The sequence below is a fragment of the Eschrichtius robustus genome, chromosome 13, assembly GCF_028021215.1.
Source record: "Eschrichtius robustus isolate mEscRob2 chromosome 13, mEscRob2.pri, whole genome shotgun sequence".
NCBI lineage: Eukaryota > Metazoa > Chordata > Mammalia > Artiodactyla > Eschrichtiidae > Eschrichtius > Eschrichtius robustus.
This window is the reverse complement of record NC_090836.1, coordinates 85,965,418-85,991,822: the sequence shown is the minus strand read 5'-3', so window position 1 is coordinate 85,991,822 and position 26,405 is coordinate 85,965,418. Positions and strand designations below refer to the sequence as shown.

The window sequence follows — 26,405 nt, the reverse complement described above, 5'->3', positions numbered from 1 at the left end:
AGGTTTTTGGATAAGTGATTTTCAGTTAAATGAAGTGACAACACTGGCTCCTGGTCAAAATGTACCAGCAAGCATGTGTTTATAGACCCACTGCATATATGCAGAAATTTATTTCTTAAGATGTATAAATTAAATTTTAGTAAGACATTGGAGAAGAGAGATGATAAAATACAGTAAGCTTTAATTCACTGCATGCTACCCAGACGCAGAATCTTTCACTGCTCTGGCTGTTTGGTTAATTTCACTATGAATTACTCCCCTCCACAATGAATATTCATTCCACAATTAACTTTGAGACTAGCTGAACCGGGGACAGGGGGAGTGCAAGGGAGTGACAAACATCCACTTTCAATCTCCACTTGACCAAGCAGTTACACAGTCGTCATGTCAAAATGATCTGCAAGTGCTTTTTTTTTTTCTACCTTCTGGATTTTTAAACTTTTTTTCTAAAATAATAAAGAAGTTCTTGTATCTTTAATAATAATAATAAATTACCTATATTTCATTATCTCAGTGATTTCAGCACAATGGCCCAGATTTAAGTTGCAGTATAAATAAGGGTGAGGGGAACTATAATTGAACACGTACTCCATGCCTAACACTATACTTGGCACTCTACATACGTTATTTATTCCCTCCTACAAACCTCAAGTCTAACAATGTCAGCCATTGCCTTTTGTTCTGCAAATAGTAACAACAATTTACTGAGAGCCTACTATAAGCCAGAGCCTGTTTCTGGCAGCCTCTGCCAGAAACAGAGGCTGCCAGAGTTTGGAAACTTACATCTTCTACTAGTCTTATCAGAAAAGACAAAAGTTTCTGCCCTCTTGGGGCTACAATCCAACGGAGAAGATAAATAACAAAATAAATTTTTAAAAATAGCCTATTAGATGGTGATTAATGCCATAGAACAAAATAAAGCGGGCAAGGAGCTAGGAAATAGTCAGACAGCAGGAGTGGGTTGCAATTTTAAATTGAATGACCAGGGAAGCCTTATACTGGAAAAGTAACAGTTGAACAAAGACCTGAAGGAGGTGCAGGAGTAAACTCTGCAGACTCCATGGGAAAGACTGTTCCAGGTAGAGAGAAGAGCAAGTCAAAAGTCCTAGGGTGAGAGCTTGCCTGGCACATTGAAGAAAAAAGGGAAGGCAAGTGAGAAGCAGGAAAGTCAAGGTGAGGAGGGAGGAGACAAAGTCAGAGACCTCGCTGGGGCCAGATGAGGGAGGCCCTGGATCTCCATGTGAAGGCAGAACTTTTATTCTGAGCGAGAGGAAAGCCACTGGACACAGTGAACAGAGGCTGACTTGCATGGATGAAGCTTGCTCTAGCTGCTATGATGAGCCTGGATTGAGGGAAGCAGATGTGGAAGCTGGGAGACCAGCTCGGAAAGCACTGCAATAATCCAGGTGGGATATGCTGGGGACCTGGACCAAGGTGGGGACTGGGGATGTGTGAAAAGTGATCAAATTCTGGATACATTTCGATGCTGAGAGAAGCAGAGGAGTTTCAGCCTGGGCGACTACAATGCGGAGGCCGCAGGAGGAGCTCATTCTGGAGGGAAGATGGGGAGTTGGGGGTTACGTGTGTTACGTGAGGATGTTTGGGGTTCAAGGGAGACAGCTGGGCTGAAATATACATTTGAAAAAAACCTGAAATCAACACAAGCTACAAGTACCACCCTGAAATATTCCTTGCTGGGTTATCGCAAGAAATGCTTTGGATACTAATTTCCCATCATTCAGAAGCAAAAGGAAACAGGAACCAACACTACTGAGCTATGTCACAGAGTCTGAGCTGGGCCTTTAAAATATAGTTTTTCTCTAAATTTCCCCAAGGGGTATACAGTGTTATCTTACTGGATAAATAAGGGAACTGAGGTTCAGAGAGGGCAAGTGCCTTGCCCAGTCTTACAATGTAGAAAATCCTGGAGGCCAGATTTGACTCAGGCCTTCTGTATCCCCAGATGAGTACAGCTTATGCCAGGCACTTTGCAGCCAGGCCATAAGTGCCACATAATTGACCAGCCTCTCTAAGGCCAGGTCCCTTTAGAAACAGAAGAAAACTCACCTGTAGCACACACATTTTATCCATTTGACTAGTTACCTTGCAGCTCACTTACCACGTTCAGCAGCATGATGATGCAGAAATTGATGCACACGGCAGTCCCTGTGGTTGCAACCTGAGAATTATTCCTGATTAACGCCCACTTAAAGGCAGCGAAAGTGCTGACGGTCACCACCCTGTAAATGACGATCCCGAACACGGCGGCGATCACCACGCAGATCTGGCAGGAAGACAGAGGACACCCAGTGAGCACTGTGATGGAATGTTGGAGGAAGGGGCTCCCGCCACCTGGAAAATCCTCGGATGAGGAAACGAGATAAAGCGGCAGTGGTCCTGACTCAAGACGCCACAACAAAATGCACACTTTTCATGTGGTTGATGCTTTCTCTTGTCTGTTTGTATGTTCTTTGTTATCCAAATAGAAAAGCTGCAGAACTTGAGAGCTGATAAACCATTAAGCTATGGGGTAACTATTAAACAGAATATCAGATTGAGCAAATGAACAGATATTTATTGTGGAAATCTTATCGTTGTCACTCTTCTGTTTAAAACTATTTATTGGCTTCCTTTTAGGATAAAAGCAAAGCCCTTATGGTGGCCTGGAAGAGTCTCTCCAGCCCCACTGAGTGTTTTTCCCCTCCCTCTGGAGACTCTAGACCTTTTTTTATTGTTTCCAATGGGCTAAGCATCCTTAATCTTCAAGACCAGTTCCTTTGCCCAAAACGCTGATCTACCCATTCCCCTGCCAAACACACACACACACACACACACACACACACACCCTCATGCATCTAGTTAATACCTAACTCATTCTTCACATCTCAGCTCAAGAACTACTTCATAATTAATGCTTTTCATGAAGCCCCACTCCTCCCCCCAGGCGTTTTCTTTGTTATAGGGTACCTATACTCTTCTTTCAGTATACGACTTATAATTTCTAACAATTTGTTTGATTATTGCTAGTCTCTCCCACTTAGATGGTAAGCTCCATACGGGTAAGGATGGTAAGTGTCATTTCTGCAGCAACTTAGCATCATGCCAAGTGCTCAGTTATTTGTCGCTGAAGAAGCCTATGAGAAGTGCATACTCTTATTTATCGGATATATACACAGCCTGAACTGAGGCATCTTCCTCTGAACATTTCCTGGCGTTTGAGAAGAATATGGCATATCTTCTCTCTCTATGAAAAATGGGAATTTGAGATTCCAAAAAGTTTTGTGGCTTTCATTAGATGACTTGCTTAATATGTCTTTGAGCAGAGACCTTAGCTTACATAGTTGTCAAAAACTGGATCTTAAAGCTGGGCCTCAGGACAGCCTCTGCCAACTTAGAGATTCCTTTCTTTATAGAAGCTTTTTCTGTGTTTCTCACAGACTCTATTTCTGGCTTACTATGAGTGACATGCTCTAAAAGCTCAGGTATGAACTCTAGCTGAACTGGCTAAAGTAGTATTAGTAGTAGTAGTAATAATAATAGAAAACAAAGAAACAAAAACCGCCCACGTCTGAATCCTGGAGCTGTTGATAGGGAGACAGGTGAGAACTACACTGAATTATAGACAAGGGTGGCAATACGGTAGAATGGAAAGTTCACTGGACTCAGAGTCAGAAGTTAGCTCTGAGTCCTGGTTCAGCTATGAGCTAGCAGTGTGACCTTGGGCACGTAGCTTGTCCTTTCCCTGGCTTCTGCCTCTATGATCTACCCCATCTGTAGAACAAGGAAACCTTAATTTATGTCCTTAAGTCTTGTTGTGAGAAACAAAACCCCAAACAATAAATGTGAATGCACTTATAGAAGGCAAAGCCCGACACAATTGCTAACAAAGCAGAATCTGTAGAAGGGCATGGATCTGAGTCTTGATCTGAGCCGAGGGACACTGGGCTCAGTTTCTTTCTGGCTACAGGGGGTAGATTGTCTGAATTTTCTATTGTCTTGTCCTTCCCACTCTAACCAACTAGGATATATACTTACAAACACTTGCTATTTGAAAAGAGGAAAGGAGGATCTTAACCATCCTTTCCTGTCTAAAACGACATTTCTGACAAATTTGCATATGTTTTGTTCAGTAATGGACAGGGTCAAAGTTGATCATAAAACGACTTCTTTTTAGGAAAAGCTAACAATCCAGCTTCAAATTAGTGTTTTGCAAACTTATATAATCATTAGTGAAATAAATGTTAGGGAGTTATAGCTGGCATTAAAAAATAGACTGTAATAAAACAAAAAAAATCAGAGTTCCTTGCATATTATAAAGATGAACATTGTTTCAATTACCATATTCAGTTTTATACATGTATTTGCGTAGTATATACTAGGTTATGACAACGTTTGTATTTCTTACTGTATGGGCATTGTAAAAAAAATATTTGAAAAACACTGCTGTAGGTATTAATACTATCTCATAGTTTTAGTTCCTTTCATTATGACATAGAGAGACAAATGCAAAGAACAGCAGACTAGAGGATCTGAGCTCTTGTCCATTTCTTGGCTAATCTGGGCAAGCCCTTTACCCTTCTGGAGTCTCAGTTGCTCCACCTGTAAAATGGGGACGGCAATGCCATGCCTGACCACCACGTAGAATGGTTGTGAGGACTAAATAACAGAACGTGCAAAAATATATCCAAACACTTGATATGATTATTGTTGTTACCATGCTACAGGTTTGTACTTTATGAAAGAAAGAGTTTTGTAAAAAAGTTTCAGACCATAAAGAATATTCCAGATGCAGAAACAATAAGTCGGCTGCATTTATCTGCAAATGCTTGATATGGTTCTGGTTTTCCCGAAATGGGATTCATCCGCTCTTTCTTGGAATACTTGGCTTCAAACTGGGGCCGTATTTCTTCCTAAAGAACAAGCAGACACATTTTTATGTACTGAAGAACTGCTCAGACAATAAGAAAAAAGTCATTTTACCCCACAGGAAAACTGAGTCAACAAATGCCACAGTCAATGACATGGGCTTGGAAACCGGCCACTTAAAGAAAATCTGCAGAATGATGATCTAGACTTTTTATCATCAAGGCTATGTAATTTAGACTAATAGTTAAGTGTCTCTATTATCTTTTTAAACTATGCTTGAAGAAAGAAACTGAGAATGAGAAAAGAGACCAACTTGTCCTGTCCCTGGTGGTTTGAAACAACTAATAAGCTTTTACTTTTATTACCGGGGAGTGATGTGGACACCAGGACAAAGAAAGCTTCTGAACAACAAAATGTTCAGAATTCGTTTTGTGAGTTATAATGGCAATATAATTATTAGTTTTCTACAATTTTTAAATTTTTCGATTTAGGCAGTTAAAAACATGGTGCATCTATTTTTTTTATAAGCTCCTATAGATGTCATTCACCCGTAACCATAGGTTTGAAACGTATTCTTTTTGTTGTTGTTGTTGTTGAGGATTTTTGCATCTATGTTCATCAGTGATACTGGTCTGTAATTTTCTTTTTTTGTAGTATCTTTGGTTTTGGTATCAGGGTGATGGTGGCCTCATAGAATGAGTTTGGGAGTGTTCCTTCCTCTGCAATTTTTTGGAAGAGGTGAAGAAGGATGGGTGTTAGCTCTTCTCTAAATGAATTCACCTGTGAAGCCATCTGGTCCTGGACTTTTGTTTGTTGGACGATTTTTAATCAGTTTCAATTTCATTACTTGTGATTGGTCTGTTCATATTTTCTATTTCTTCCTGGTTCAGTCTTGGAAGCTTATACCTTTCTAAGAAGTTGTCCATTTCTTCCAGGTTGTCCATTTTATTGGCATAGAGTTGCTTGTAGTAGTCTCTTAGGATGCTTTGTATTTCTTCAGTGTCTGTTGTAACTTCTCCTTTTTCATTTCTAATTTTATTGATTTGAGTCCTCTCCCTCCTTTTCTTGATGAGTCTAGCTAATGGTTTATCAATTTTGTTTGTCTTCTCAAAGAACCAGCTTTTAGTTTTATTGATCTCTGCTATTGCTTTGTTTCTATTTCATTTATTTCTGCTCTGATCTTTATGATTTCTTTCCTTCAACTAACTTTGGGTTTTGTTTGTTCTTCTTTTTCTAGTTCCTTTAGGTGTAAGGTTAAATTATTTATTTGAGATTTTTCTTGTTTCTTGAGGTAGGCTTGTATAGCTATAAACTTCCTGCTTAGAACTGCTTTTGCTGCATCCCATAGGTTTTGGATCATTGTGTTTTCATTGTAATTTGTCTCTAGATATTTTTTGATTTCATCTTTGATTCTTCAGTGATCTCTTGGTTATTTAGTAACGTATTGTTTAGCCCCCACATGTTTGTGTTTTTTACGTTTTTTTCCCCCTGTAGCTGATTTCTAATCTCATAGCGTTGTGGTCCGAAAAGATGCTTGATATGATTTCAATTTTCTTAAATTTACTGAGGCTTGATTTGTGACCCAAGATGTGATCTATCCTGGAGAATGTTCCGTGTGCCCTTGAGAAGAAAGTGTAATCTGCTGTTTTTGGATGGAACGTCCTATAAATATCAATTAAATCTATCTGGTCTACTGTGTCATTTAAAGCTTCTGTTTCCTTATTAATTTTCTGTTTGGATGATCTGTCCATTGGTGTAAGTGAGGTGTTAAAGTCCCCCACTATTACTGTGTTACTGTCGATTTCCTCTTTTATAGCTGTTAGCAGTTGCCTTATGTATTGAGGTGCTCCTATGTTGGGTGCATATATATTTATAATTGTTATATCTTCCTCTTGGATTGATCCCTTGATCATAATGTAGTGTCCTTCTTTGTCTTTTGTAATAGTCTTTATTTTAAAGTCTATTTTGTCTGATATGAGAATCACTACTCCAGCTTTCTTTTGATTTCCATTTGCATGGAATATCTTTTTCCATCCCTTCACTTTCAGTCTGTATGTGTCCCTAGGTCTGAAGAGTGGGTCTCTTGTAGACAGCATACAGATGGGTCTTGTTTTTGTATCCATTCAGCCAGCTGTGTCTTTTGGTTGGAGCATTTTATCCATTCACATTTAAGGAAATTATCGATATGTCTGTCCCTATTAACATGTTCTTAATAGTTATGGGTTTGTTTTTGTAGGTCCTTTTCTTCTCTTGTGTTTCCCACTTAGAGAAGTTCCTTTAGCATTTGTTGTAAAGCTGGTTTGGTGGTGCTGAATTCTCGTAGCTTTTGCTTGTCTGTAAAGCTTTTGATTTCTCCATCGAATCTGAATGAGATCCTTGCCGGGTAGAGTAATCTTGGTTGTGGGTTCTTCCTTTTCATCACTTTCAATATATCATGCCACTCCCTTCTGGCTTACAGAGTTTCTGCTGAGAAATCAGCTGTTAACCTTATGGGAGTTCCCTTGTATGTTATTTGTCGTTTTTCCCTTGTTGCTTTCAATAATTTTTCTTTGTCTTTAATTTTTGTCAATTTGATTACTGTGTGTCTCGGCGTGTTTCTCCTTGGATTTATCCTGCCTGGGACTCTCTGCACTTCCTGGACTTGGGTGGCTATTTCCTTTCCCATGTTAGGGAAGTTTTCGACTATAATCTCTTCAAATATTTTCTTGGGTCCTTTCTCTCTCTCTTCTCCTTCTGGGACCCCTATAATGCAAATGTTGTTGCATTTAATGTTGTCCCAGAGGTCTCTTAGTCTGTCTTCATTTCTTTTCATTCTTTTTTCTTTAATCTGTTCCGTGGCAGTGAATTCCACCATTCTGTCTTCCAGGTCACCTATCCGTTCTTCTGCCTCTGTTATTCTGCTATTGATTCCTTCTAGTGTATTTTTCATTTCAGTTATTGTATTGTTCATCTCTGTTTGTTCTTTGATTCTTCTAGGTCTTTGTTAAACATTTCTTGCATATCTTCTTGATCTTTGCCTCCATTTTCTGAGACCCTGGATCATCTTCACTGTCATTAACTGAATTCTTTTTCTGGTAGGTTGCCTATCTCCACTTCATTCAGTTGTTTTTCTGGGTTTTATCTTGTTCCTTCATCTGATACGTAGCCCTCTGCCTTTTCATCTTGTGTAGCTTTCTGTGAATGTGGTTTTTGTTCCACAGGTTGCAGGATTGTAGTTCTTCTTGCTTCTGCTGTCTGCCCTCTGGTGGATGAGGGTATCTAAGAGGCTTGTGCAAGTTTTATGATGGGAGGGACTTGAAATGTATTCTTAAGTGGTATTGAAAACAAGGTAAATACCTTTCAAATCCAGCTAAAATCAAGGTTCCTCTAATTCTAAATCAAGCTGAGATTTTATTTCATTGAGTTGAGCCCCATCCAATGTGAAAAGCTTCTGACTAAAAAGCAATTATGGGATTAGGAAAAGATAATCAGGAAAACGGTATTTTGAAGTCACTCTGGTTAATTAAGAACTTGTTCTACATGAGTGTCTTGGAAGAGGAGGGAATATAAGCAGAAATTCTGGTGCAATGGAGATTGAGTTAGTCCAGGCAGAAATGCTCAACACTCAGATGAAGGTACTGACAGAAAGCAAAGAAGGAGCTGACAGAAGAGAGATTATGGAGGATGGGTACAGTCTGGTAGTGGCCTCCCTGTGTAGGAGGAAGGGCAGCCCATCTCCTGCCACAGGATAAGCCCAATGCTGACTTTACACAGTGGCAGGTAATGGGGAAGGTCAGGGGGAGATACAGTTATAAACAGCCTCTGCCTCCTTTATTTTAGGTAGTTACACTTTAGGATATAAACAGATCTAGAATATTCTGCTTCTTTGGGAAACTTAATTCATTAGGCTATAAGTGTCATCAAGGGTCACTGAGTTAATCACCCAGAAAAGGAGGCCAGTCATGGAGCCAGACCTGTCATCCTGGGTGTTACAGGCTGAATTGTATCCCCACCCCACCCCCCAATTCATAAGTTGAAGTCCTACCCCTCAGTATCTCAGAATGTGTCTATATTTGGAGACAGGGTCTCTACAGATGTAATTAAGTTAAAGTGAGGTCATTAGGGTGGACCTTAATCCAACATGACTAGTTTCCTTATAGGAAGAGAAAATTTAGACAGAGACATGCACAGAGAGAAGACAATGTGAAGATACAGGGAGTAGATGGCTATCTACAACCCAAGGAGAGAGACTGGGAACAGATCCTTCCCTCATGGCCCTCAGAAGAAACCAGCCCTGCCAATACCTTGATCTCAGACTTCTAGCCTCCAAACTGTGAGACAATCAACTTATTTTGCTTAAGCCACCCAGTCAGTGGCATTTTGTTATGGTGGCCCTAGCAAAGTAACATCCTGGGTTACCCCTGAAGAAGGCATGCAGCATGTCTGGGCTCTTCTGTACAGCAAGCTGAGAACCACAGGCTAGATGGAAGAGGCATTTCTACAATGAATCCCAAACAGAAATAGAACTGCATATGGCCCCTGATGTGAGTTCCTGTACACAGGTGTGCTGAGTGAAAGCAGGGTTCAGCACTCCATGCTTTTTAACAGGGCTGGGAGTTCAGAAGCTCTAGACTTCTGAAGGGATATGTTTACCCTAAGGGTAAACAAGGGATATGTTTACCCTAAGGGTACTCACATTGTGGGCCCACCACAAGGGCCAACAGTGACTTTAGACTGGTTTAGTCAAAGTTATTTAATGCCACACTTTATAGCTGAAAGGGGAAAATTTAGAAACATTTCTCTTTAGAAATGAAAAAAATCCAAAGATGAAGTAATTTGTCTTAGATGACACAGCTGCCTAGTGGTGACTCGGCTTCCCAGGAAAGAGCATTTTCCATCCCACTTGAAAGCCACTCCCATAAACACATGTAACAAAAACCAGAACAGCTCCACCCAGGAGGAAGTCTTGAATGCAGCCTGGCTGTGGCTGGTAGCCCCCAGAAGTCACCTGGGCAGTCTCTTCCAACTCAGAAAACCATCTTCTAGAGAATGCATGCTTATAAAAGCATGAGAGAGGCCTCATCACAAGAACAGGGATTGCTGAGAATCCCAGTATCATTTCTAGATTTAAAAACTACCCAAATGTGTTCATGGGTGTGAGGAGAAAAGGCAGCCATCCATGAGGCATGATTGGAAGGGAAAAACACTCCCCTCAAAATTATCTCCCCCACCAAGCCTAGCCCAGGGCTAAAATTCTCAGTTATGTTTACAGAAGATTCCTTTCAATTTATAAAAATATGTATGTGTGTCTCTTGGAAGGAAAACACCCACTGATACCCATTATCATATCATATATGACTAGTGTATTTGATTTACTGGCCCAGCAAGGCTCTGAGGAAATGGTTCTCAGGAGCGGTAGGAGATAATGGATGAGAGGAAGGGAAGAGGAGTTCAGGCTGGGCACATGGTGACCAGACCCACCCATGGGCCCTCGAGACTTCTGACAGGAATGGGGCAAGGAGAGAGAGGATAAAGACCAGACACAGGTTAGGAAAGGGCATGGTGTATTGGCCTAGAAGGGGATAAAGGGAGAGTGATGTGCTGAGAAGGTGAAGCCTGTGGGACTGAGTTTACCTCTCCTGGACAGTTTTATCTACAGCTGGTCCTGCTTTTAGCCACATCCACCAAAGAGGCTGTTTGAGGAGTGGTTTCCCCTCAGTATTTATCACTTAGGGGAATACTTCTGAGCCTGTGCACATCTGGCCACTGTCCAGGGTCCTGAAGAGTTCACAGAACTATTTCCTTGGAGTACTTAGGAGGTCTGCTTCCATGTGCCTACAATCGTAAAACTAATATTCTCCTTCTGGTAAAGTAAAGAGAATGGATCATATTTAAGGAAACTAAACAAATCTTACTACCAATTCTTCTGATGCCTCTACCTACAAGTGAAATGCTTTACTTAGTCATGGAATTTTACTCCACTAAGAAATCAAAATGTTCTGTGTTTTGTTTTTGTTTTTGTTTTTTTAAATTCCGCTTGAAATTTCCTGTAAAGACAGGTATAAAAAATGCTTTATGAATCAACCTGACTTCCATCACAGGGCAGAGAGCGATGCCTCAAGAGGGACTGTGTATTTCTTGGTTATCAGCTTTTAAAAAAAAAAAAATTGAGGTAAATGATACAAACCTCCTCTTCTTCCCAGTCTATCAAATCCCAGTCATAAGCAATTACTGCTCTGCGTCTTTTCCAAAACTCCAGGAAAACTGTCGCTGGAACAAGCAGAGAAAGGCAGACATTTTCAAATAAAACAATGCCTTTAACTGTGTCAATGGATAATGAAGCCATTGTAAAGAATGACAGTTTGTGTAAGCATTCTTGAATATCAGAATTTCTAGATAAACTTTATTTAACAAGGATCATTTTCTGAGAATTACTAAGTCTCTGTCAAACACAATGAAAACTTAGAGATTTAAATTAAGCTGATTTGCAAGTCACAGTAGAGCAGACTTACTAGAATGACAAAGCACCTGAGATGTAAGAATACAGAAAACTAGGTCACCAACATCATTTGAAAAATGAGAGGCAGAAAAGGAAAAGCAAAGCTTAGCAGTTCACATGTATTTGATTGCCAGTGATTTCTTGTCCCCCAAATTCTTCTCAGGATATATATCTGTGTAGACTGTATCTTCCTATTTTACTGAAGGAAGCTATTTTGTTGGAGGAAGCTGTCCTGTTGCTTCTCTTTTCTCCAAACCATCTCTTTATTGTCACATTGAAGACAAAAGTGTGTAAATTCTGTTAAGAACCTTTCCAAACCTGTTGGCCTCCCTACCCAGGTAAAGCTTGGAGTGAGCCTCATTTAGCCAAAGTAACTTTCTACTCAATTCAATTTAAAAATATTAACGCAAATGAATTGTTGAGCATTATAAAATGATAGAGAGATCAAAAAATAATCAAGACACATTCCTGCTGCCTTGGAAGTCACAAGCCCGATGAGGGAACACATACACTCAGTTACTCAGAGGATCACTGCAACTAAGGATATCACAGAGATACCCTAGGAGAGGTAATTGTTGACCATCTCTATTGGGCCTTGCTGTGTAGTCAGACTTCAAAAGGGAAAAATATGTCATATATTTGGAATCAGTTTCATGGGGGTAAGGTAAACAGCCAAATGTCCATTCCAAAGAGAGATAACTACTCCCTTCTTTTCTACTCCCCCTTGCTCCCACACTACCTCCTTATTAGTGGTATTCGGACACAGAAGACATATTTAAAAATAAGTAACTGGAAAGACAGCATAGGGTAATAGTTAAGAGCTCTCTGGCTTGTGACCTAGACATTCCTAGATTTGAAATCCAGCTCAGATACAAGCTGTGCTACCACTGGCAAACAAATTAACTTTTCTAATTCTCGATTTCCTGCTAAGCAAATGAGGGATGGCAATATGATCCCTATCCGCAATGGCAAAATTCAAAATGCTCTAAAAATTGTAAGTTTCTTCCCCGAAGTTTGGCACAAATTCATCTTGTGGCAAGCTGTGACTTCGACTGAGGTGAGGCTACTCAAAGTCTTCATTTATCCCTCTTAGTGAGAGTATACATATGTTGAAAGCAGCCATATTAATGTATTTGAATATGGGGTCCTTCCCAGACCTCATGGGGTATTATAGAATATATGATATATGCACCCCAGTGCCTCTCTAAAATCTGAAAAATTCAGAGTATAGTTGTTAAGAAAGTCACGCCTAAAATAATCAAGTGCTTAATTCTAGAAGTGGGAAATGGAAACAAACATACGTCTTTGGAGGTTAATAAAAGTGCCAAACTATTTACAACAGCCAAGACATGGAAGCAATCTAAATGTCCATTGACAGAGGAGTAGATAAAGAAGATGTGTGGTACATATATACAATGGAACATCAGCCATAAAAAAGAATGAAATAATGCCATTTGCAGCAACATGAATGGACCTAGAGATTGTCATACTGAGTGAAGTAAGTCAGACAGAGAAAAGACAAATATCATATAATATCACTTATATGTGGAATCTAAAAAAAATGTACAAATGAACTTATTTACAAAACTGAAACAGAGTCACAGCTGTAGAAAACAAACTTATGGTTACCAGGGGGAAAGGGGGGAGGGATAAACTGGGAGATTGGGATTGACATATACACACTACTATATATAAAACAGATAACTAATAAGGACCTACTGTATAGCACAGGGAACTTTACTCAATACTACGTAATGACCTATATGGGAAAAGAATCTAAAAAAGAATAGATACATGTATATGTATAACTGATTCACTTTGCTGTACACCTGAAACTAACACAACATTGTAAATCAACTATACTCCAATTAAAAACGAAAAAAGAAAAGTGCCAAATGCTGAGCAGCTATTTTCCACTGGAATCCTTGCCAGGAGTCTTATTGTGTTAGGGGTTCCCAAGACCACCTCCAGTCTTGATGATTCACTAGGGGGACTCATAGAACTCAGCATATAGTGGTACATATGGCTAAGATTTACTACGGTGAAAGGATATAAAGCAAAATCAGCAGAGGGAAAAGGCACATGGGGTGAAGTCTGGTGGAAACCAGGTGCAAGCTTCCAAGAGTCCTCTCCCAGTGGAGTCACACAGCATGTACTTAATTCCCCAGCAATGAGTTGTGACAACACATGAAATGTTGTCTAACAGGGAAGTTCATTAGAAACTCAGTGCCCAGGGTTTCTTATCAGGGGCTGGTCATATAGGCATCCTTTGCCTAGCACGTTCCAAAGTTCCCAAGCCTCACAAAAAATCAGGTAGGTATTCAGCACAAACCATAATGTTTGAGCAAACCATTTAAAATGTAAAACAAGTTACTCTTAGCAGTTAGGGTGGTAGAAACTCTCCTGAAATTTAAGTTCCCAGATGCCAGCCACGGGCCAGCCCTGTAAAGCAGGACTCTCTCAGGCAGGCCTGCTGTGTTAACTTCTTTTTGCACATTTGCCCTCTGCCTCACCAAATTATCTTGTCCTTGTATGGGGTCCCTGAAACACCTCCTTGACTAGGTCCTCTGGCCCTTCAAACAAATGCCACTTTATTGATTTTCTCTCTTTGGTCTCCAGAGTCGCTCCTAGCCTTGAGGAGACAAGGCAGCCAAGCCTTGAATGTGTGGCTTTTCTCCATAAGAAAAGACCCCTTGGCCTCAGAAAGGCTTGCTGGGTGGTCATTCTGGGATGGCCTAAGGCCACAGGATACACATCCAGTCTGTCTTATAGGCTGTTGCTGCTCCCAACAAGCCCCACTGACCCATCTGTGGTTCTCGTCTGTAGGAAATGTTTTCCAAGACAAGCCAGTGGCTGTAAGAATTATTCCACCAGCTTCCTTCTCCCCAGCATGGGCTGAACCCCGCCTCAAGGAGAAAGAAACTTGAAGCAGTAATTCCCTTCTTCGGCCAATAATCCTCTCCTCTCTTCCATTCTAGAACTTGGGAAGATGAGAAGAAGAAATGAATTGTTTGTGCAGCTGCCATTTTCTTGTGTCTTTGTGTGAAAATCCCCATTCATCTAAGGAGGAATCTGCTTCTATCTCTATGTATGAACTAGGACGTAATCAAACTAATATAGGTGATCTCTTCTCAAGGCAAAGCTCCAATCCCCCACCCTCTTAACTCCATGATTTAAGTCCTCTGTCTAAATACACAGCTCTGGGAGCCCATGTGCTTTGGGTGTGGTGAGTTATATGCTGCCTTATGTCATGAGCTCACACTTTCCTCTTTGTCTCCTTTGAAGCTGGCTTATGCTATAAGTATATGTATATCTATCCATCTCTATATATATATCTTTATATTATATCTTTCTTTTATACTGCCCACTACTATGATTAAGTTTGATTAAAAGTATATTTCTTTTGGAACTTCCCTGGTGGTCCAGTGGTTAAGACTTCGCCTTTCCAATGCAGGGGGAGTGGGTTCGATCCCTGGTCGGGGAGCTGAGATCCCACATGCCTCGGGGCCAAAAAACCAAAACATAAAACAGAAGCAACGTTGTGACAAATTCAATAAAGACTTTAAAATTGGTCCACATCAAAAAAATCTTTAAAAAATAAATTTAAAAAAGTATATTTCTTTTATATATTGATTCTCAAAAGACTGAACATTCTGAAGTGTTTTGTCAACATTTTCTAATATATGCAATTATTTCCACAAGAATTTGGCCCCCAAATTTCCTTTTTCTCAGCTACTTACTGCTAGCATTTTGAACTTCTTAGATTCCAATCTATCTTTCCATACTGCTAATGATTTTTCTAAACCCCAATCTAACCAGGTCTCTGGGCAGGGGGTGGTCCATGAAGTCACATCACCCATAAAATAAAGCCCTGTTACCAGCCCAGCATACAAGGATCCTAAGGACCCTGCTTGTGCCCAACTCTCCATCCTGTACTTCTACCTGATCTACCCACAAAAAAGTTCACCTGAGATGTTAATGCCAATCCCAAACAACAATCCTCTCACAACAGTAGTTGACACATTAGGAAATTCTGAGACTTCTGTCAGTGCAGACAGGGTTGGGATTAGTGTTCAGGTAGGTTAGTGTTCAAATAGCAGGACACTCTTGGCTCCGAATCACACACAATTGAGAAGTTTGTCACATGCAGCCCATAAGGGACACAAAAGGAAGACATGACATAGAGTGTTCTGCAGGCCACACTCTATTATCATTTTCTTAAATAGAATACCTATGGCTAATTTCAAATCAATTTGTGGCTGACTCCTATGCATTTACTGAAACCATTTATCATCTTTCTAAGCATAGTGCGATTATATGTCCCAGGTTTACTGCAGTTATATGTGGCCATGAGCCAAATTTTGGCCAGTGAAAAGTAAGTAGAAGTGATGTGCGTCACTTTCGGGCTGAGGAATTAAGCAGTAGGTGTATCCTCCCTAGGCTTCTTTTCTCCTTTTGCTAGATGAATGGAGAGAACTCTGAGGATCTAGAAGAGGATGGAGCCAGAGATGGAAGGAATTTGAGTACTTGGATGACCACGTAGAAGGCTATCTGACAACCAGGAACACCTGATTGGGTTTTAAGTTTGTGGCTTCTACTGAGCATCAAGGTTTTGCAGTTTGTATATTACGGCAGCTAACTTTACTCATCCTAACTGATATAGGGTTTCTTCTGGAAAGCATAGCCATGATTAACATTCTGCAAATAGTTAGAAAAAAACCCATTGAATAACTATCTTTCATCATCTTCCTAAGGCATTTATAGAGACCTATGCAGGGAAATCTCCTCTTTCAGCTGCATATCTTAGGTTCCATGGCAGGGTTGAAATACTGTACCATTTATTTAGTTACTGTATAGTAAGTATTTATTACATCTTAGGTACTAATCTTTATTTTCTCAAAAGCTTGTAAAGTTTGGTATTATTTTCATTATCCTATGGATGAAAAAATCTGAGGTACAGAGAACTCACAAGGCTAGTAAAAAACAGAACTGAGATTTGAACCTGATTTGCCTCTTTTCTGGCTGAAAACAGCAGCAATTTATTTTTTCACAGTTCTGGAGCTTACAGGTCCAAAATCAAGGTGTTAGTGGGGTTGGTTCCTACTGGAAGCTTTGAGGGAGAGTCTGTTCCATGCTTCTCTCCTAGCTTCTTGTGGTTTCCCACAATCCTTGGCATCCCTGGATTTGCAGAGGTACTGCTCCTCTACCTCTGTCTTCACATGGCATTCTCCCCTGTGAGTGTCTGTGTCTCTGTTTTCTCTTCTTATAAGGACACCAGTCATACTGGTAATCCAGTATGGCCTCCTCTTAACTTGGTTACATCTTCAAAGACCCTATTTCCAAATAAGGTCACTTTCACAGGTATCAGGAGTTAGAACCTCAATATATCCTTTTTGGGGGGGACACAATGCAACCCACAACAGGGATGTTTGGGCTGTCACAAGGACTCGGGGCGCAACTGGCATTTAGAGTAGGAGCCAGAGGTGCTAACCACATGACTCCTAGCTACGAGACCACACTCTAATCTGGGAGCTTTAACTCCTATTGAAATGGGAAAAGCCAAAAAGAGAGACAAAGAAAGCCTACTCTCCCAACCACAGGAGCTGAAACTAGTTATAAATCAGAAGTGCTGTGCCCCAGGGTTATAGGTTCACTGTGGGAGCCTGACATTAGCTCTGTATCCTTCTCTCTGATCTATACTCTTCTTCTGGGAGGCCTGGAAAAGTCCACACTAATTCCCAAAGCTACTAGGGATACAATGCTGCCAATTTTTGCCCTCTGGTAACATAATAGGTATTGAGAGGCCTAATTTGATTCTTCACTTTAAAAATGTCTGCACTGGTAGTCCAGAGGAAAATTATGTTTAATCCCATAAAATAATTTTAAAGGCATTTTTCTTATTTTTGAAAAAACAAGGAGCTTGAAGATCCTACAGTCTAACTTCTTTCCTTGAGAAAAGATTATGTTCCATTTGTTTGGAGAAAAACAAGAATTGAGCTCTGGCCAGGAATAAAATGAGCAGTACCTATGAGTGAGTACCTATGATTTTAATTTCAGAATGATGACCTGCTGTCTGATGACTCAAAGCATTTTCAGAAACTTGGTCAAGATGAATCTCTTACTTCCTAGGAAAGCAGAATGACTTACTTCGTACACACCTTCAGTCTTTTTTTCCCCAATGCTAATTTTAATTTTTAAAAGTAAAATTAGTAATACTAACAGATTTCATCTTTTCAGTCCTTTATAACTTTCTGAGAATGTTCATTTGGAGGAAGAACAGAGGAATTTATTTTAAAGTCTATTTTGTCTGATATGAATATTGCTACTCCAGTTTCTTTTGATTTCCATTTGCATGGAATACCTTTCTCCATCCTCTCACTTTCAGTCTGTATGTGTTCCTAGATCTGAAGTGGGTCCCTCGTAGACAGCATATCTACGAGTCTTGTTTTTGTATCCATTCAGCCAGTCTATGTCTTTTGGTTGGAGCATTTAATCCATTTACATTTAAGGTAATTATTGATATGTATGTTGCTACTGCTATTTTCTTAATTTTTTTTTATAGGTCTTTTTTCTTCCCTTCCTCTTTTGTTCTCTGCTCTTGTGTTTCTTGCCTAGAGAAGTTCCTTTAGAATTTGTTGTAAACTGGTTTGGTAGTGCTGAATTCTCTTAGCTTTTGCTTGTCTGTAAAGCTTTTGACTTTTCCACTGAATCTGAATGAGAGCCATGCTGGGTAGAGCAGAGGAGTTTAAATGATGTGCTTTGCAAGAACCTAGAAATAAAGGAATAAGTCACATCCTGAGAGCTTAACTTGTAAAATCTTCACACAATGAGTGAGCTTAGCTAGAAGTCACAAACTCAAATGCTAAAAGGGCCAGATCAGTACAAAACCTGGAAGAAGCCATACAATAGAGAGTGGTGGGGTTTGGGACAAATTGGGAAGTGTATGCACCATGTAAAGTGGTAGGTTTTTCTCAGTTCTCATTGATTCTGCTGTGGCCAGTTCTTCAAATTTTTCAAAAGGAACTATGAAAATGTATTTTCACATGGACTATCTCAATTTTAAAATGTTAAGAGTTTATTCGTATATTTTAAAAATTGGTGAAAACCAAACAGAATATTTTTATGGGTTGCCAATTTGCAACATTTGAGGTAGGCCATTGGAAGTAATAATGCAAATGAATATAAATGAGTGACTAGAGAGTTTGTGAAACACTCTAAAATGCCAGGATGAGGGTAATCTCGGGATCCAGGAAGGACAGGAATGTGACTACATTTTAAGAAGCCGAAACTATTACTGGCATTGGGACCTCTTCTGGAGGAAGTCAGTGTGTCCAGATAGGGGAAAAACAAGGGTAGCTGAGGAAAAACAAGGGTCTAAGAACACAAATTTGGTAGTTTCATCTAATGTAGATATTAGAAAGGTATCCTGACATGGGATAAGAATGATTAATCAAGCAGAAGAAAAATAGTTCTTGCTCCCCTCTTTTATTCATTTAACAATTATTAATTGCATTCTTTTGATGTTCTAGGGATTTTGCTAGCTGTACTGATTCCCATGCTCAAACAACATATGGTGATTAATTTGGTTTCCCAAGTTTCCTGACAGAGGAATAATGTGATGGTCATTATAAAATAATATTCACTACCATATACCTGTATTTTCACATTCTAGGTTATGCACTGGTGTTTGCAGAGTTTAGAAGAGTCTGTATCCCCAGGTCAGATTAGCTCTGGGTATTCCAACACTGTTTCTGAACTGGTAATGCCTAGGAGACACCAGGGATCATGGCAGTTTCTCCAGGGAACCACAATTCTCTGAGGCCTTGTCTGAGGGTATGCTTCCCTTCTATACAAAGCCATTAAACTGCAACAGGCTGAGGACTTTCGCTTCCACTCATGAGGATTAACTACTACAATATAAGAAATAGCTGTTATCAGCACTGGACAAGAGACAGTGCAAACCTGTGACACCGAGAGAAAAATAAATGAGGTGGGCCCTAGGAGCATACCAACTCATTGCTTCTAGGCAGTTCCCAGGCTACAGTTCAGGCAGGGAGAACAAAAACAGAGCCTAGTGGTCTTACTGAGCTGGGGAGACAGAGATTGAGTAGGGAGGGTGAGTTGGCAATTATCTATTGGGCAGAATACCAGAGAGGAAGGAGCTATACTAAAAGAAAGCTGCAATATCAGCAACAAGGTCCCCTCTACTCTTGACATGCATGGGGTGCAACTACATGAGGCTGCTTGGTAGCTAAACAATCCTCAGAGTTCACAGAGGGCCAGAAGTAGTTCACAATCCCACTAGTCAGAATGCAGAGTATTATAATACATAGGTATTATAAGAGGCCTACTAAAGGTGATGCCTTAGTTGTGGACTATTGTAAGTCTCTGGACTTACAATAAACAAGCTAAACACAAGTTTCAAAAGGATCAAACAGGGCTGCAAGTTAGTTAACTGCATGCCTGAACAAAGTCCAGCGCTAAAGAAACACAACAAAAACCAAAAACTCAACACTTTCCGGCACTGAATAAAAAATTACCAGGAATGCAAATTAGCAGGAAAATAGAACCTATAACTAAGATAAAATTCAATCAATCTCAGACTGACAGCCTAGAAATGACAGAGCAAGGATGACAAAACAACTACAGTTGGCCCTTGAACAGTGTTGGGGTTAAGGGTGCCAACCCCCACGCAGTTGAAAAATTCACATATAACTTTATAGTAGCCCTTCCATATCAGCAGTTCCACATCTGTGGATTCAACCAATTGCAGATCATGTAGTACTGCAGTACATATTTATTGAAAAAAAATCTGCATATAAGTGGACCTGTGCAGTTCAAATCTGTGTTGTTCAAGAATCAACTGTATCATAAATATGCTTCGTATGTAAAGAAGGTAGATAAAAACCTGAACACAATGGGGAAAGTGATAAAATATACAGAAAGATCCAATTGATTAAAATCTGAGATGAAAAATGCAAGATATGAAAAGAAAAATACACTGGATAGGATTAACAGAAGATTAGCTTTTTCAGAAGAAAAGATCAGTGAACCTGAAGACAAATCAATGGAAACAATATAAAAAGGAGCATGGAGAACACAAAGACTAAAAAGACTGAAAAAGGGTGACCAAAGTATAAGTAACCTGTAGGATAATATTCAGCAGTCTAACATACACGTAATTGGAGTACTAGACAATATGATTCTGGAAAATTTTCTAAGAACATGCAAGACCTGTACATTGGAAATTACATAACATTGCTTAAAGAAACTATAGAACAATTAAATAAATGAAAAGCTAAATGACATTCATGGGTAGAAATATTTGATAGTAAGTCTTCAGTATTCCCAAATTGATTTATTGATTCAACTCAATCACAATCAAATATCAGCATTTTTGGGGGGTAAAAATTGACAAGTTAATTCTAAAATTTATATGGAAATGCAAAGGACCTAAAGTAGACCAAACAATTTTTTAAAAGAGGAAGATTTCAAAGCTTACTATTATGCTGTAATAATCAAGACAGTGTTATTACATAAAAGTACACATATAGATCAAACAGAAAAAAATTTCACATATAGACCTATACATGGCCAACTGATTTTCAACCAAAACATGCCAAGAAAATTCAAGGAAGAAAAGGATAATCTTTCAGCAAGTAGTACTGGAACAACTGGATATCGATATATGCAAAAAAATGGATCTGACCCTTACCTTACACTATATACAAAAATCAACTTGAAATAACTCATGGACCTAAATATATGATCTAAAACTACAAGCTCTCTAGAAGAAAATATAGAAGAAAATCTTAGGGACCTTGAGTTTGGCAAAGACTTATTAAAAAAACAAAAATCACAGAATAAAAGAAAAATTAAATCGGAATATATCAAAAGTAAAAACTGGGCTTCCCTGGTGGCACAGTGGTTGAGAATCTGCCTGCCAATGCAGGGGGCACAGGTTCGAGCCCTGATCTGGGAAGATCCCACATGCCGCGGAGCAACTAGGCCCGCGAGCCACAACTACTGAGCCTGCGCGTCTGGAGCCTGTGCTCCGCAACAAGAGAGGCCGCGATAGTGAGAGGCCCGCGCACCGCGATGAAGAGTGGCCCCCACTTGCCGCAACTACAGAAAGCCCTCGCACAGAAACGAAGACCCAACACAGCCATAAATAAATAAATAAATAAATAAAGGAGTTTCTTTAAAAAAAAAAAAAATTATAAAAAAAAAAGTAAAAACTCTTGCCTTTTTTTTTGTTGTTTGTTTTTATTTTAAACTATTTATTTATTTATTTGTTTGTTTGTTTGCCATGCCACAAGGTATGTGGGATCTTAGTTCCCCAGCTAGGGATCAAACCTGTGCCCCCTGCAGTTGGAAGCACGGAGTCCTAACCACTGGACTGCCAGTGAATTCCAAGCTCTTGCTTTTTAAAAGATACCATTAAGAACATAAAAATGAAAGCCACGAACTGGGAAAAATATTTGCAAACATATGTATGCTAAAGGACTTCTACTCAGATTATATAAATAACTCTTTTAACTTAAAAATAAGAAGACAAACAACCCAATAACAAATGGGCATTTGAACAAACACTTCACTAAAGATGTGCAGATTGCAAACAAGCTCACGGAAAGATGTTCAACATCACTAGTCTTCAGGGAAATGCGAATTAAAACCACAGTGGGATAACACTATATACCCACTAGGATGACTAAAATTATAAAGACTAATAATTCCAGGTGTTTGTGAGGATGTGGAACACCTGGAGCTCTCATATAATGCTACTGGGAATGCACAATGGCACAGCTACTTCAGAAAACAATTTTTTATAAAGTTAGACATTCCATTATTCTATGATCCAGCAATGCCACTCCTAATTATTTTCCCAGGAGAAATAGATACAAAGACTTTTATGCAAATGTGCCAAAAATTTTATAATAGCCGTTAAGTCTCAGCTGTATTCATAATCGCTAAAAACTGGATTGAATCCAAATGTTTATCAACATTTGGATAAACGGATAAAATGAATAAACAAATTTTGGTATATATCAGGCAATGGAATACTATTCTGTACTAAAAAGAACAAACTAAAACATATGCAACAATATAAATGAATCTCAACAGCTTTAATCATAGTGGAAGAAGCCAGAAACAAAATGCTAAATAGTGAAAGATTCTATTTGTATGCAATTCTAGAAAGAAAGCAGGTTTGAGGTTGCCAAGGGGCTGACTTCAGAGGCTTGAAGAAACTTTCTGGAGAATGAAAATATTCTATGTCATCATTACAGTGACGGTCACATGACTATATATGTTTGACATACGTCAAAATGTACACTTAAAATCACTGGATTTTATTTTATGTGAATTATACCTAACCAAAACTCATAAAGATGTGCTATAATCCTATCACCCAGAGAACACCACCATTAATATAATATAAAATACCTTTGTTTAGCTCACAGGAAACATTTTGACCAGGCCCAACTGTGAATGGCTGCAGGAAAGAAGAAATTAACACATCCCCTCCAGAGTCTGGCCAGAACTATGAAATATGTGCAATGACTTAATAGCCTTTTTTATTCTTCCTCCTCACCTCCCTTCTCTTTGTTCTATAAAAGAAACTAGCATCGAAATCCAGGCAAGATAGTTCTTTGGGACACCAGTCCACCATCTTCTCAGTCTTCTGGCTTTTTGAATAAAGTCACTATTCTCTGTCCCAGTATCTCATCTCTCGATTTATTGGCCTGTCATGCAGTGAGCCGTAGGAGTTTGGACTCGGTAATGCTTCTATACCTGAAATCACACTTTATTTGTATACTTTGTATCCTACATTAAAAAAAGTTAAATATAGCTTTGTGTTACGTTATTATATGCTTTGAAAGACGATTTTTAATGGCTACTTATAATTTCCTTAACCATTCTATTGTTGGATATTTAGGTTATTTCCAACTTTTGTCTGTCACAAACAACTAAAGCAAGGAAAATATATTTATGTATAATATATGTTTATGTTTATAATATATTTGTTTTTTAAAAAATTTATTTATTTTTACTTATTTGTGACTGCATTGGGTCTTTGTTGCTGTGCACGGGCTTTCTCTAGTTGCAGTGAGCGGGGGCTACTCTTTGTTGCGGTGCGCGGGCGTCTCACTGTGGTGGCTTCTCTTGTTGCGGAGCATGGGCTCTAGGCGTGCAGGCTTCAGTAGCTGTGGCACGTGGGCTCAGTAGTTGTGGCTCGTAGGCTCTAGAGCGCAGGCTCAGTAGCTGTGGTGCATGGGCTTAGTTGCTCTGTGGCATGTGGGATCTTCCCTGACCAGGGCTCAAACCCATGTCCCCTGCATTGGCAGGTGGATTCTTAACCACTGAGCCACCAGGGAAGCCCAATATATTTGTTTTTATTCTGTAATTAAGATCTTCCCTGACACCCAATTCTGCATAATGTTTTAACTGAGCACTGGAACAGCCTTCTTAGTGGCTACCTGCTACCTATTGGTCCCCACTTTCACCCATCCCCACACTGTTGCCACAGTTGCTTCCCAAACACAACTGATGATGTCACTCCCCAGTTTACAACTTCAGCTGGTTTCTGCTGCCTACAGGGTGAAGCCATGGTTCTCTGCTGTGGTACAGATGTCGTGTGATAAGCACAACTCAGGCTTCAACATGTACTCTGTTATGGTTGAATTGTGTCCCCCCTGCAAAAAAATATGTTGGTGTCCTAAGCTCCAACCTCAGAATGTCACCTTATTTGGAAATAAAATAACTGCAGATTAACTAGTTGAGTTCATACTGGAGTAAGGTGGGCCCTTAATCTAATATGATTAGTGTCTTATATAAGAAGACCGCCACGTGAAGACAACAGAGACACAGGGAGAATGCAGGTGAAGATGGGGGCAGAGATTGGAGCCATGTTCTCTCCAAGCCAAGGAATGCCAAGGTCCGCTGGCCAGCACAAGAATCTAAGAGAGACGCATGGAACAGATTCCCGCACAGAGCCTCCCAAAGGAACCAACACTGTTGACACCTTGATTTCGGACATCTAGTCTCCAGAACTGTGAAAGGATAACTTTCTGGGGTTTTAAGCCACCCAGTTTGTGGTAATATTGTTACAGCACCCCCTAGGAAACTAAGACACATTCTATGTCCCTAGCACATGTAATGTCTAAGCATTCCTTTTCAGAGTTTTGCTCACACTGTTCTCAGCTCAGAATGTTATTCATACCTCCCCCAACTCCACTTATTTGCCTGGCAAATTTAAGACTTGGTTCCAATGTCTATTCTTGGGTGAAACCTTTTCTGCTTTTCCTTTTTGCCTCAGGAAGTTGGCTGCATGGACCCTCACTGTCTCTTTATAAATTGGACTTAAGGGCTTCCCTGGTGGCGCAGTGGTTGAGAGTCTGCCTGCCGATGCAGGGGACACAGGTTCGAGCCCTGGTCTGGGAAGATCCCACATGCCGCGGAGCAACTAGGCCCGTGAGCCACAACTACTGAGCCCGCGCGTCTGGAGCCTGTGCTCCGCAACAAGAGAGGCCGCGACGGTGAGAGGCCCGCGCACCGCGATGAAGAGTGGCCCCTGCTCGCCGCAACTAGAGAAAGCCCTCGCACAGAAACGAAGACCCAACACAGCCATAAATAAATAAATAAATAAATAAATAAATAAATAAATAAATAAATAAATAAATAAATAAATAAATAAATAAATAAATAAATAAATAAATAAATAAATAAATTTATTAAAAAAAAAAATTGGACTCAACACCTAGTATTATAATTACCGACTTCTGAAAGCAGAGATCACACCTTACTCATTTCTTAGGTATACCCAGTGCCAAGGGACAGTGAATATGCACTGTCTGCTGAGTAATGAAATCTCATAACATCCTATAAGAGGTGCAGGCCACAGTGGACATACTTCAGAATGACTCTGGAGTTCGGCAGACGAAATCTGGTTTGAAATCCAGACTCCACCACTTACCAGCTGCTGGGTAATCTTAGGTAAGTTGCATAACCTCTCTGAGCCTGAATATCCTCATCTATAAGATGGAGATAGGAATTTCTTCCTGGTGGGTCATGAGAAATTGATGAGGTGTCATATGTGACTGCACCTACACACCTAGTAGGCATTTAGTAAATGTATACGTTTTCATTTTCTGAATATACAATCACCATTTTTCATTGGATATATAGATAAGATTATAAAAATAAAATTAGTGTAAATATCTAAAAACAAAAGGCAAATTATTATAAAATTTATTTTCAAAAAATGAAACATACTTCATTCTTAAATTACTGATGGGACCATATGCAGAATCTTTGAATTTGCATTTAAACAACCGCAATCTTGCGATTTTGATTGGAAAGCTCTGAGGACCTCGATTTGTGTGTTTACTGGGGATAATTTAATTTTTGGCAACACTTGAAAGAGGAAAAAAAAAAGGAAGAAGAATAAAAAAGAAAAAAAGAAAACAGAAACAAAGAACAGAGTGAGATAATATGCTTCCTGGCAAGTCTCTGCCAGTATCAAACTCCCTAATGACTCATTTTTTTTCCCCTAGGGAGAGAGCTAATTTAGACCATAATTGTTCTGTCCCTTGAATCTTTCTGAACCAAAATGATCATTGACGAAAGAGCCACTCTGATTCAAGCCCAGAGCCCTAGGCTCACAGAATAGTCCCTAGGAGGCCCTGCCATCACACGAGTGTGAACAAGAACAAAGGTGGTGGAGTTCTGTCAAGATTTCTAACCCCACACAAAGGCCCTTCCAGCAACTACAGACTGTTTCCAAATGGAGCCTTATTGTTTCTCTGGTGAACATACAAAGCAAAAGGCAACAAAACAGACACACCAGCCCCATCCCTTCTGAGGGCTTTTAAACCCCTTACATCTGTTCTCATCATCTCCATATCTAGCAATTTCCCGAAAATAAAGTGCATTTGTTTTCCTAAATGTTGTAACTTGTCAACTCTAAAGGATGATCCTGAGACCATTAAACCGAGCTCCGTTAGAACTGATATGCTTTTAAAGAACACCACCATCACAAAGCAGCGTTTATACTGGGCCC

The 26,405-nt window shown here is 39.7% G+C and overlaps 1 protein-coding gene across 4 annotated transcripts in view; it reads right to left on the bottom strand.

Annotated features, from left to right (window-relative positions):
* The window catches only part of ANO4 (anoctamin 4), a 461,908-nt gene that overhangs the window by 60,366 nt on the left and 375,137 nt on the right, over positions 1–26,405 (bottom strand). For all 4 annotated transcript variants that reach the window (XM_068560975.1, XM_068560976.1, XM_068560977.1 and 1 more), the window contains 3 exons: positions 11,033–11,115; positions 4,770–4,910; positions 2,120–2,284 (listed from right to left, as the gene is read on the bottom strand). In XM_068560975.1, coding sequence (XP_068417076.1) covers positions 2,120–2,284; positions 4,770–4,910; positions 11,033–11,115 — 389 coding nt within the window. The remainder of the gene's footprint in view (positions 1–2,119; positions 2,285–4,769; positions 4,911–11,032; positions 11,116–26,405) is intronic.